Source organism: Drosophila serrata, unplaced genomic scaffold, assembly GCF_035046125.1.
Source record: "Drosophila serrata isolate PLE 108 unplaced genomic scaffold, ASM3504612v1 contig_100, whole genome shotgun sequence".
NCBI lineage: Eukaryota > Metazoa > Arthropoda > Insecta > Diptera > Drosophilidae > Drosophila > Drosophila serrata.
This window is the reverse complement of record NW_028256998.1, coordinates 478103-491853: the sequence shown is the minus strand read 5'-3', so window position 1 is coordinate 491853 and position 13751 is coordinate 478103. Positions and strand designations below refer to the sequence as shown.

At 40.4% G+C, this 13751-nt stretch overlaps 1 protein-coding gene and 1 long non-coding RNA gene across 2 annotated transcripts; both read left to right on the top strand.

Moving 5' to 3' along the window:
- The first annotated feature begins 431 nt into the window (after positions 1 to 431).
- LOC110186066 (uncharacterized) lies at positions 432 to 784 on the top strand. The gene is made up of 3 exons (XR_002319821.2): positions 432 to 489; positions 548 to 614; positions 676 to 784. It is a non-coding gene; the product is annotated as an uncharacterized LOC110186066 (long non-coding RNA).
- Positions 785 to 12704: 11920 nt separating this feature from the next.
- Positions 12705 to 13490, top strand: LOC110186060 (uncharacterized). Its single transcript, XM_020955097.2, has one exon. The coding sequence runs from the start codon at positions 12809 to 12811 to the stop codon at positions 13388 to 13390; it is 582 nt and encodes a 193-aa protein (XP_020810756.2). The 5' UTR covers positions 12705 to 12808; the 3' UTR covers positions 13391 to 13490.
- The last annotated feature ends 261 nt before the right edge of the window (positions 13491 to 13751 follow it).

Below are 13751 nucleotides of genomic sequence, written 5' to 3'. Positions count from 1 at the left end.
ACCTCTTCAAATATGTTATTTTAATTAGGTAATAAAACTAAGTAGTCTGTGGTTTTCTATTCGTCCCTAAATTTAACTTGCCTCTGAACAGTACCAGGAATAATCAGTTTAGTTCAAAATTCCAGAGCAAGCACATCTAGCTCAGTACAAAAACATTTAAAAGTATTTATTTATATTTCGGCTAGATTTAAGCATAAAGTGAAAATAAAATAGTCGAACAAATTTTTTATAGTTTTTATTTTTGAAAATAGCCAACATAATTAGTAAAGAAACCTGATCAAGTAATTAAAGTATTCTTAAACAAGTAAAGAATAAATCCTTAAACAAGCTCTGTCGTCGTAATCAATTTACAGACCATAAATACAAGAAATTAACAGGTAAGCTTATATTGAACATTTGTATTTTGTTGGATTCTTATTCAAATTCTAATTCAGATCCCGAATGAAGTTACAATGGTATCTTGGTATACACCAATTATCCACCGAAACGGTAAGACCGATTATCCCTACTCGCTTAATATACTTAAATTGATATTATTTTTCTTTAGCATTCGTAAATAAAAAGGTTCGGGTCCAGACGTTAAAAAAAATAAAGGTTTAATCGAGACAAACACAGTATGTATATATTCATAGATCAGAATGATCAAAATAAATATAATCGGGATTCGAAATCCAGCAGATGGAGGAAGTTAATAATCAATACACCTGAAACTGTAATAATTGGCAGCAACAGCTTATAAAAAAAATACACTGACACAAAGTGTAAGTCCTCAACTCTAATACGGATATATTCTGACAGATATCTCATTTCAGCCTTCCTGATATACCTTCCTGATATACCTTCCTGATATACCTTCCTGATATACCTTCCTGATACTATATATTCTAATTCCTGATTCAATACAACAATAAACAAAAATCAAATAATATAACAACTTTATTATAATAAAAATACACTTACACCTAAAAAATTTATTTGTTTATTTATTATTGTCAGAATATAGAGTAATTTGAATCTGTTAGTAGTTGGTTTTTAAAGGATTACATTAATTACTAGTAATATTAAATTTTGTAGTATTCGAATTTATCCCTAGTAAGTATCTTTAGACTGTCGGTGGCTTCAACCAGAAATGTCTCTGAACTGGACTCGTCTCGTCTAAGTGATAGCGACTTCTGGTTAGGGATGACAGTTGCCTTTTGCCATTTGCCCGTCTACTGCGTTTTGCCTTTGGAGCTCTGCAAGCCAACTTAATAAATGGCTGACATTTGAGGCGTCCGTCTCGTCCCCCCTCCAGCCTTGGCGCTGCAGTTCGGCATTTTTCCAGCTTTTGTTTCGTAATATAGCGTTACATTCTGCGGGCACGGGCACTGCTCCCACACACACACTGGCTGGTCCGCGCAAGCGTTTACAAATAATTCCACTCGCTTCCGGTCCCCCGGCGCACTGTGGCTGTCAGCAGCCAAAAAGTATGCTCATATATTAAAAAGGATTCCCTTAGTCTCGAGAGTGACTGCCTGGGAGTCGGCCGCCCCCACTGTTTAATAACCAAAACCCCAACGCAAATACCGAAGCGAGTCCGGTGGGGGAGGAAGGGAAATTTGTTGCTGCTCTCGGGCGAGAGAATTACGGTGGACCCACATTTCTTTTATTTATCGGTTGGCGCGACGCGGTCTGGACTATGCATCGCAGTTATATAAAAACCAAACATCATACAAAAAAATATATATATTTATGTATATCCCTCACTCAGATCCGTTTAGCTCGTTCGCATTTCCGTTGCAACTTTTTGGTCGTTCGATTTTTCGCGTCGTCCTTTCGTGAAACATTTTTCGCTCTGGCGGAACGGGTGAAGCTGGTGGGAGAAGTGACTGCTCTTTGGACTTACGAAATATGCTCGAGTGGTTTATAATTTTTGCTGCCAAACAATTTTTTTGTTGCCGGTCTGCGATGTCGGTGCCGGTGGGGTTAATGCCATGCCACATGAGTTCAGGCCGGGATGCGTTTCGGGTTCTGAATAGTAGCTGTTGAAACGAGTTGACAATTGGCGGGTCGAAAAGGGCCGTAATTTGTCTGCATGCCCGACTTGGGATTTATATCCACAGACATCCGTGATGGTGGAGTATCATTTATGGAGGTATTTAAATTTCCAAGTGCTTTTTAATTAAGCGTAACGTGGGGGGTTTCCCTCATGTGAAGAAAGATTATGGTGATACATACATAATTCTTAAAAGAATGGTTCATGGAATCGTATCATTTCTTTATTTTATACGTTATTCGAAATATCTTTCTATACTACAATGATGAATACTATTTAGGTTTTAACAAGAAGGTCATGTTATTTAATTAATGATATTTTATTGAGCTCCAGTTCTTAGAAGAAATCCGCTAAGAGACGTATAATATTTAAGTGCGTACTCTACAGTTTAAAATTGTTGCCAAGTATTAAGCAATTGAAAATATAATTTTAGATTTCAGTCATTCAATATTTAAATATTTATCTAATACCTATTTTTAGAGCAGCTTAACCTTCTGCTTAATTTTAAATTAAATATATTCACCAGCAACCTGGATTGTATTATTAAGAAACTCCGTAATGCGTACAGTACTTTCCTTTAGCCAAGAAAGTATTTAAATGATTGCTATGAAGATTTCTGATATAAAAAAATACGAAGGTAGTGCATCACAAATTCCAAATAAATCGCATGAAAAAATCCAGAACAAGCTTGATTTTCTAATATTCCCAAGTACAGTACTCGATTTTTTTTGCAACCAGGTTCTCACCAAACCATTCTACAATTTATATTTTTACAAAAATAATAATGTCAAGCGAGTCGTTGCTCTTCACTAACCCAACCACCGACCGACCGTCACAGGCAGGAGTATTCAGTACGTAGCATCGTAAAAATACAAACATTAAAAGTCCATTACCATTGCATACTTTTCAGCAGAAACGCGATACTTGCCGCGGCCCTCGTCCTGGCTCCTTTCAACTGCTCCCCCTCGCTCCCTGCTCTGGCTTGAATTTGAATACATACATTTGTATTTTATTTTTTTCTTTTTTGACAATTTCAGTTTATTTTTGTGAGTGCCCGAGCAGACCTAACACAACTCATGAACGAATTTGTTGAAATGTTACGTATACGCCTCGTCGTCCGCAACGTATTTTTGCTGCAGCTGTGCACTTGATTGGCGCTTTCATTTGCTACATCGAAACATTTAAGGAATTTTAAAAATTATGTTATGTTGTGTTGTGTTGTTAGGGTTTCCAAAACTTTGTTTACCAACGAAAAAAAGCCAAAGCAAAGTAAGGGGGAAATGTTTTACCTGCAGCTCGATTAATTATAGTTTTGGCTAACTATAAATAAACTAAAAGCTAGGGTTTCACTTCATCTGAGAGTTGATTTTGTTCGTGGCAGAATGTTTTAATAAAACTAGTACATTTTACTTCGAGCAATACGGTCTGTTCATTTTTTTTGTCATATCTAATTTAATTGCGAAGGCAATCAAATTTGACAAGTGAAATTTCTAGTTGATCTGCCACTTTGAAAGTTTTCAAAACATGCATTTTAAAAAGGACATACTCTTTAACCCCTAACTCCAAGTGTACTCAGTTAAGTGTAACCTTAACCCAAAACTGTGTCAAATATGCACGCCTGCCATTTTTGGCATGAAACCCCTTTTCGCTGGGATTTAATATCCCCTTCAAATTAGTTCGCATTTTAAATTTTTTGCCAGCTGCCTCAAAAAACGTAACAAAAGCCAGGGAAACGGTAAGGCAATTTGGGTTTGCGACCTCAGCGCTGATTATGACGACGACCAGGGCACATTAATGCTGATGAGATGTTGCCGCTAAGTAGCATTCCCAGAACCCATTTCATACTCTCTCCCACTGGTAGCACCACCCCGCCGGCTCCTATTTCCATTCCATTCCCAGGTGCGCCAAGGTAAGCCAAGAGCTCACACTAGGAGGAAATGGGGCAACGGTGACCCCGCCGAGCTAAACAAAAAGAATCTTAGCGGTTGCTAGGGCAGCGCCAAAATTCTCTCTGACTCTCTCTTGACTTTCCAATTAAATATGCACATTCTCATTAAAAGTTTGCGCCATTAATAAACGCCAACAGGGATGTTATTTAATACGGTTAAAAAGCACGACACACGTGTGGAGTGGGCGCCAGGAGCATCTCCATCTCCATCTCCATCTCCTGCTTGCATGGCAGGAATCCGAGGCGGTGTGGGGTTCGCTCGCACACTGCATTAAATTAAACATGCAGACGTGTTTCAGCTTGGCGCTGGGATCTGGAAGCTTGGAGCTTGGAGCTCACCTGCCCGCCCTCTTCCAGTTGGAACAAAGCTCATAAAATTTGCAAATGTAAATAATTTTCTTAACGAAATTTCCACGTTTCTGCTGTCTGGCTGTCTGCAGGACCTTTAGGTCCTTGTGTCCTGGACCACATTAAAGCTCGTCAGTGCCTGGCTGCAAATTTGTCAACTGACAGGGCACATAGAACAAGACACGACACATATGGCCAGTACGCCTCCCCCAGCCCCCGCCCCCCGCTCCGGCATAAATAATAAATAATTGAAAATGTCTCACGGGAATGTTCGCTGCTTTGGCTTCGTGTGAACTTTGCCTGCCAACAACTTGTCCCTAATATTAGAGCAGAGGCCAAAACCGTGTCGTCGTGGGCGGTATGTACTCTATACACGAGCAGGGTATTTCCACCGAAGAACCTGATTCGACTTAAGTATCTGCAATGCTGCCAGCGCACCAATGCTGATATGAATATTTCGATTCAGCAGATATCGATCTGAGCGGTGCTTCTTTGGTGTAAGTTTCTGATTCGATAAGATAAGGTCGGTGTTGCAGCTCAATTAGCTAATATAAAAATCAGATTTTCCCTTAATAAATTGCTTGACTCTGTTCACATTAGTCGGACACGATCTTTGCGAGTTCTGGAAGGGCCTCTGAAGTTCGATGTATTCTGAGTTCAACTGCGTGCTATTTGGGCCCATATATAGCCCATCTTGGAAGGTAGTTTCCCAAACCCTCCTGAAGTCAAGCACATTAATTGCATACAACTAGGCGCTTTGATGGCAAAATGTTGACAGCTCGCTTTCTTGGCTTAGTCTGTACTTTCGCCGTGGGCTGCCTCGGTTTCTTGGTCAATTCCAGCGGGAAATTAAAGTAAAAGTACGCTTTTTAGCCTCAGACATATCGTGTACAGTGCCACGCACTTCAGGCCCGGCCATCATGGATTTGCTCAGATGTGTTGGTGGGGGACGAAATTGTGGCTCATTATGTATTTATGTCAATTTCTGGCTCCCCACTATAACGGGTGTGTGTGTGGATGTGTGTGCTGGTGTTGGGCCGCAATGACATGTAAAACCTTTTTGCGGGAGCCTACGAGTGTGTCTTCGGGGGAGTCCCCGTGGTTGGTAACTCCCCCTTGCCTACCTGGCCAACAAGCATTTAATGACTTTGGCTTGCTCTCTTTTGGGACGCATTTAGCGTGTAAATTCCACTGTACACACTGTACACACCACTGTACATTCTGGGGCCGTTACAATTTTTACTCCTTCAGCAATCGTAAAGGCGGGCCTCTGCGCATATTTCAGTTATTTTTATTTCGGTGTTACTTTTTATGCACTCGCACACAGGCACACCTTCACGTATGGGCACGTTTCTTACCGGCTTTATGGGTTTGCATGTTTTTTATATTCTCAGCAAAGCTGAGTGGGATATCTTAGGGATGCGGGGAACTGAATTTTTGGGTTCGGATATTGCCAAGGGATTTGCTTTGTGTGCCTTCAAAATGCTGATGACTCCAAACGAGAGAGAGGATGATAAAAATAAGTTTTTATATGGATTGTGCTTGGCCTGACATAAATCATAACCTTTCCATATGGCCAATGTCGTTTGCCAAACGCAAATCAAGCAGTAATGTTTCGAAGGACACAAAATATAGAGTTCCTCCTTAGTGGAATTAACTATGACAGGGAAAAACTAAGAAAGTTATTAAGAAGCGAACCCATATCAGTATAAATAGTACCATTATTTGTATAATTTACTAACTAAGTAACTTTATTTATACACCAATTGAAATCAAAAATATAATTTACATACCTTCAACCTCACCCCAGAAAATCGGAAGTATCTCAGATTCCCTGATAATACCTAATAGGTATTATCTCTTTAAACTGTGAATATTGAGGCATAGCACATTTAATGTAACGCCCTTAACTTTAAAGTAACTTCCTAATCACTATGTGCGGTGTTCTTGCCGACACTGTGCAGATCCTGAGCTCACCTTGTGGTACTTCCCCTTCTCTGTCATATCTTAGCGATTAATTAATGTCACTGACATTTGTCAAGTGGAGTTTCATAATTTGCGCCTGCCTCCCTTTTCCACCCCCATCCCCTGATAGACGACAACATTAGTTTCAATAATAAATTAACCTGGAACTCAAACACGTCTGTTTCTCATGCTACCGTGTCAGTTGGAGTCGCTTGTAAAGCCGTTTTCCCTTTACTGAATATACTTTAATTATTCCAACAAAGAAATAAGAAAGTTATTAAGTATTTAGAACTTGAAGACATGTACCTGAAATTTGAGTACAAGTTTGATTTCAGAGATGTGTAAAGAAGAAATAATCTTAGGATTGAGTCTACTCAAGCCTCTTCAAAACGATTAATCTTATTGGTTTTACAAAGAAGGAAACGAAGAAGTGTTATATTGGATCAATAGATCGATTCAAAATTGTATATTAGTTATGTTATATTACAAGTATATTACGTTTGTGACTTTATCAAATTATAAATTTCATAACTTATTTATGTGGGATCCGGTAGTGTTGGTAGGGTGCCTAAAGTTACCAGAAGCGGACTCACATACTAAGTCTCTGATTCCCTTCGATAGAATATACTGAAAGGGAGTAATCGATTGCAGATAAGTCTGGCATCTCCTCGCAAAGGCATTCGCCGCCAGAATCTCGTTTTGCTTGGACGTTCTAAATTAAGATAACCACGTTTTGTTAAATTAAGATTGAATTAAGTTACAAGTTACCAGTTAAATGTATTAAACAATATCATTAAATCAAAGCCGGTGTTACAACTTTCTAAAAGAGGACACTGCAATTTTAGGGGCTCGACCGAGGATATTGCCCAGCATTTGACAACTTGAACCTTAATAAAATATAATTAACAAAACACTGTGCAGTGAGGTGGATGACAAATTAAAATTTTGGAACTGGTTAAGAGTTCGGGAAAGACACGCAATTTGGTCAACGAGAAACATTGTGCAGTGAGGTGGATGACAAATTTAGAACATTTTGGAACTGGTTAAGAGTTCGGAAAAGCCACGCAAATTGGTCAACGAGTGACAGAGACAGCAAGGGACGCGCAAAGAATTTCATCACAAAGCGTAAGGAAATTCTTCGAAAGGCGGAAAGCAGACACACACATGGGCGAGTGAGACGGAAGCAGCGAGTGACGACGACGAAACCGAGTGGCAGCGTCTAAATGTAGATTGCATCGAATCAGGCTGGTAAAGAGCAAAGATTCAAGAAGCAGCGGATTGGCTGGAGAAAATAGAAGCAAGGCGAGGAAAGGCAAGACACTTGGTGGCGTTCGAGGAACACGCAGACAAGAACGTGCATGTCAAGATTGGAACACAGACTTGGAGGAAGAGAGCTGGAACACGAGGATCAAGCAGCAGATCAAGCTAGAGAAGATCAGGAGTTCGACAAGCAGAGGCGAAGCGGGATAAGGTGCGGAGCAGGAGCAGTAGAACATCAGCAGAACCTTATTGGCCATAGCAAAGGCACATGGTTTTGCAAGTCTTCAGAAATTGGATTCCAATTGGAGGCATTGCGAAGTAGTAGGTAGCTGTGTGAAGAAGAAGAAGGCGGTGGACGTGAAAAGAAGCGAGACAGCACGAGGCGAAACAGGGTCGTCGCAGGCTAAGTAGCAGTCTGATCGTATGTGTGAAGAAGAAGGCGAACGCTACAGAAGGCGGTGGACGTGAAAAGAAGCGAGACAGCACGAGGCGAAACAGGGTCGTCGCAGGCTATGTAACAGTCTGATTGTATGTATGTGTGAAGAAGCAAAAGCAGGACTGTTAGTTTGTTTACAATTGTATCGAGAAAGATTAGAGTTAAAACACAATTTTGTCATCATATTAACTGTAATTTTCAACAGGATATTTTTGTAAAATGGAGAGAAGCGAGATCTTGGCATTGCGAGTGGAGGAATTGCGACGGATGCTGTCAGAGCTGCAGTTGAATACAACCGGATTGAAAGCTGAATTACAACAACGATTGCTAACTCATTTTGGGTTAATGGATGAGGGTGAGTCGGAGACAGAGGGTGAGCCCGTACAGTTTAGGTCAACAGTAGCCACACCAACCACCCACCACAACAGAGTAGACAACCAACATGGCCAAGTTTCCCAACATAGATCGTGGTTTACTTTGAAAGATGTAGAAGGAAGTGTTTCTCAGTTTTCTGGCTCAGGTGTCCCAAATATAGATTTGTGGATTGAGGAGATGGAAGATTGTTCGGCTACCGTAGAGTGGAGCCCTTTGCAGCAGTATGTTTATGCAAAACAGCTACTATGTGGAGCAGCCAAAATGTTTGTACGTAGCCAGAGGAACATTAAGGACTGGGAAAGTTTGAAGTTAGCTCTCCTACAAGAGTTCGGAGTGCAGGTTTCTACAGCCGAGATTCATCGCAGGCTAGGAAAGCGTCGTCAGCAAAAAAGTGAATCTTTACAGGAGTATTTATATGCCCTAATGGAGATAGCTAAGCCTATACGGTTGGAAGACGAAAGTCTACTCGAGTACTTCGTAGAAGGTATACCAGATGCTAGATTGAATAAATCGATGTTATATCAGGCTAGAAATCTGAAAGAGTTGAAGTGGCAGATTGAAGCATACCAGAAGGCAAGAAGCTCGTATAAGCCAGACAACAAGTACACTCTCCAAAGCAGTAAGGTATTTAAAGAGTCGGTCAACGAAAAGACAACAGAGTCGGTTAGGAAATGTTTTAGGTGCGGAGATCCGTCTCATATGAAGAGAGACTGTCCAGTACAATCGAAATGTTTCAAGTGTAATCAGCCAGGGCATCGAGCAGCGCAGTGTAAAGTAGGGACTCAAGTCAAAACGGAAGAAAGAACTAACGTGGTTCAGGCGGAGAAAATAATTCCGAAGCATTCTCATACATCTTGTGGTTTAGAAGTAAAGTCCGTATTTTGTTCGAATGTTGAATTCAAAGGACTTGTAGATACCGGAGCAGAGTTGTGTTTGATGCGTAGGTGTGTATTTTTAAAACTTGATATAGGCGTTGGCAGTTTGATTGGCAGGCAAAGAGTTTTGACTGGAATTGGAGAAAGTCAGGTGCTGACTTTTGGCAGTTTCAAAGCACCAGTTAGTATCGATGGCATAGAAATGTGGATCGAGTTCCACGTGATTCCAGATGAGGACATGAAGTTTGATGCAATTTTAGGCACTACAATTTTAGAAAACGTAGATATGATGGTCACAAAGAAAGGAACCGTGTTTTCAAAGAGAGTTCAAAGTGTGCAGCCAGCAGAGGTTCAGGGAAGGGAAAGTTCCTGCATGCAGCTTATGAACGAATTTGGCAGCCTTTGTATGTTTAGTACCGAAGATCATAAGTCAGGCTTGGAATTGGATCATTTAAAGGAAAATGTCGCTGTTGAAGTACAGTTGTTGGTGGAAAATTACAAACCAATGAAAAACCATCGTTCACCTGTAGAAATGAAAATTTTGCTGACAGACGAGTTGCCGGTTTTTCAACATCCAAGGCGTTTGGCCTATTGTGATCAAAAGATTGTAGATGATCAAGTGGAGGAATGGCTTAGGGAAAAAATAATCAAACCAAGTACGTCAGAGTTTGCTTCACCAATTGTTTTGGTAGATAAAAAGAATGGGAAGAAGCGTTTATGCTGCGATTACCGGAAACTGAACGAAAAGATTGTCAGAGATAATTTCCCAACAGCACACATGGATTGCGTTTTAGAAAAACTTCAAGGTGGAGAGGTTTTCACAACTTTGGATTTGACAAATGGATTCTTTCATGTTCCTGTGTCTCCAGAATCTCAAAAGTACACATCATTTGTAACCATGAATGGGCAGTATGAGTTCATGTTTGTACCTTTCGGTATCACAAATTCTCCAGCAGTGTTTACCAGGTTTATAATGGCTGTTCTTCGAGAGGCGATAAGAAACGATGATGCAGTAGTATACATGGACGATGTGATCATTGCCAGCAAAAGTGTAGAACAGGGCTTGGAGAAATTAAAGCGAGTATTGAAAGTGGCAGAAGAAAGTGGCTTGCGTATAAATTGGAGCAAGTGTCAGATGTTGAAGGACAGAGTAAATTTCCTAGGATATATCGTGGAGTCGGGAACAATAAAACCAGGTGAAGAGAAAACAAGAGCGGTTGCAAATTTTCCGATCCCACGAGATAAAAAGGGAATCCAAAGGTTCTTAGGTTTGACTTCGTATTTCAGAAGGTTCGTAGAAAATTACGCTGTGATTGCTAAGCCATTGTCCGATCTGTTACGTAAAGAAGCTAAGTTTGAGTTCAAAGAAAAGCAAGTAGAAGCGTTTGATAAATTAAAAACAGCGCTAATCAATGGGCCTGTTCTTAAGTTGTATGACCCTTCACTCGAAACGGAAATTCATTCTGACGCTTCAAAATTTGGATTCGGAGCTGTGTTGCTTCAGCGTGACAAGGAAGATAGCTTGTGGCACCCAATTTTCTATATGAGTCGGAAGACCAAGCCGTGCGAAGAGAAGTACCATTCTTATGAACTGGAAGTGCTTGCAGTTATTGGAGCTTTGGTTAAGTGGCGAGTCTACGTTCTTGGAAAAAGATTTAAAATAGTCACAGACTGCAATGCGTTTGCCATGACTATGAGAAAGAAAGAGATTCCGCTCAGGGTTTCGCGTTGGGCAATGTACCTTCAAGACTTCGACTATGAAATTGAACATAGGTCAGGTAATAAGATGAGACATGTAGATGCGTTGAGCAGGGTGTTTTGTTTCGTTGTGACAGATAGCTTAATACACCGTTTGCGAGCAGCTCAGCTATCAGATGATTGGACCAAGGCCGTGAAGAGTGTTGTCGAAACGAAAGAGTATGAAGATTTCTATATATCAAATGGAATCTTATTCAAAGATCCGAATAGGGAGTTGCTTGTAGTTCCATCGCTTATGGAAGACGAAATCATACGAAACGCCCACAAGCAAGGACACTTTTCATCAAAAAAGACGCAAGAATTGGTCGAGAAGTCTTATTTCATTCCCAAGGTGAGAGAGAAGATAGCGAAGATTGTTGAGAGCTGTGTAGAGTGCATTTTAGTGAATACAAAAGCTGGAAAGCAGGAAGGGTTTTTAACTCCGATAGACAAAGGGGACAAGCCGTTGGTTACATACCATATTGACCATGTTGGCCCGATGGAAGTAACTAAGAAGCGCTATAACCACATTCTCGTCATAGTTGATGCTTTCTCAAAGTATGTATGGTTATACCCTACACGGAGCACTGGGGTTGAAGAAGTTTTGAGTTGTTTGGAGCGCCAATCAGTTCTTTTCGGTAACCCATACAGAATCGTGTCAGATCGAGGGGCTGCATTCACTTCACACCTGTTTAAGGAGTATTGCGAAAAGGAGAAAATACAGCACTTGCTAATCGCGACAGGAGTTCCCAGGGGTAACGGACAGGTAGAGCGTATGCATCAGATAGTGGTCCCGCTGCTATCGAAACTGAGCCAGGAAAATCCAGGGTGCTGGTATAAGCAGGTAGGCAGAGTGCAACAGGCGATTAACAACACTGAGCCGAGGAGCACGAAAGTCGCCCCGTTCAAATTGCTAACTGGATTGGATATGCGTGTTTCAAGTAATCAGGAATTGAAAGAACTTATCGGAGATTGTCTGATTTCTGAGCTACAGGATGAAAGGGAAAAGCTACGAGAGATAGCAAGGCAGAATATTCAGGATATTCAAACAAAAAATAAAAGGGCATTCGACTCTAAAAGAAAGGTAGAACGTAAGTTTGAGTTGAATGATTTAGTTGCTATTAAACGCACCCAATACGGGACAGGCTTGAAGTTGAAAGGAAAATATTTAGGACCATACAAAGTAGTCAAGGTCAATAATCACGGACGTTACGACGTGGAGAGAATAGGGCAAGGAGAAGGGCCATATAGGACTAAGACAGTTGCAGAGTATATGAAACCATTCGGGTCGAATCAAGCATCAGGAAGGCCGAATGTGGGATCCGGTAGTGTTGGTAGGGTGCCTAAAGTTACCAGAAGCGGACTCACATACTAAGTCTCTGATTCCCTTCGATAGAATATACTGAAAGGGAGTAATCGATTGCAGATAAGTCTGGCATCTCCTCGCAAAGGCATTCGCCGCCAGAATCTCGTTTTGCTTGGACGTTCTAAATTAAGATAACCACGTTTTGTTAAATTAAGATTGAATTAAGTTACAAGTTACCAGTTAAATGTATTAAACAATATCATTAAATCAAAGCCGGTGTTACAACTTTCTAAAAGAGGACACTGCATTTATTCACCACAAATTATAATTAAATGAACTTTTGTTATCCCGAAAAATGTAGTTCCCATTTGGTGGAAGGTTATGTTTAATTTCCTAATCTCAGATCTTTTCAATTTACTTTAAATAATAATACCAATCAAACTCAGTGGGATGTTGGAAATCACTCATATATAAGACCCACCTTGCTCTAAAAAACTCATAAATAACACTCGGATTGCAAACAATGAGTCCTATTAACAGACCCGAGTGCCAGCAATGGATGACCAAGGCATATGACAAGTGTAAAGATCTCCTTGGCAGTAATTCACCGAAAGATCTTTCGATGGGGTGGTTTTGTCATACCCCGGCGATCTATTTGGATATGGATTTCGTTACTCCCGCAGACTGTCATAACCTGAAGGAGGAACTGACCTGGGAATGGAAAGTCCCGGAAGTTGATGACCAGGTCAAAACGGCCCTAGCCTTCGTTGCCATCTTTGCCATCCTAATCCTGTTTATGTGTGGTATACAGCGGCTACTCAGAACAAAAACCGATCGACAGCAAATTGTAGAGCAGCAAGAAAAACTACTAAGAAAAAGGAGAAAGAAGTTCAATTTGAAGCGGTTGATGCGCCGAAGTTGTCGCATTTGTTGTGTGCAGACTGAAAACCAGGTACGAAAGCACGAGCTTAGGACAAGGAAACAGGTAGATGTCCATAAAGAACACAGCCAGCGGAAACTAGCTCAGTGGAATACAGCACGGGAGCGGTACGTGCAGAGGAAAAAGGAAAAGCTAGAGCGAAGGAAAAATCATGAAAATGATTGAATGTAGAAAATTCGACAAAAAGGTTAAACATATGTTAGTTTGTCCAAGTTTTAGAATTTTTTAGCAATCAAATAAAATTATATCTCAGATTTCTATACCATTTGTAACATCCTAAAGTTATTTTTAGAATCAGAATCAAAAGATTCTAAGTATATTTGGGATGACAATTCCGATAACTTATCACACTTTATTTATATCTTTTGAGTAAGTTAGGACGTCGAGGAATGCGATAAAACTTAATTTTAGTAAAAGGAAACACTGCAAACTAATTACTTATTATAATAAGCATTATATTACAAATATTTAATAATAATAATTGATATTTGGAACAACTTGTATGCTTGTCAAATAATACAAGACA

Bases quoted from the DNA above. Each gene is read 5' to 3' on its own strand.
- LOC110186060 (XM_020955097.2), top strand. From the start codon at position 12,809: ATGAGTCCTATTAACAGACCCGAGTGCCAGCAATGGATGACCAAGGCA.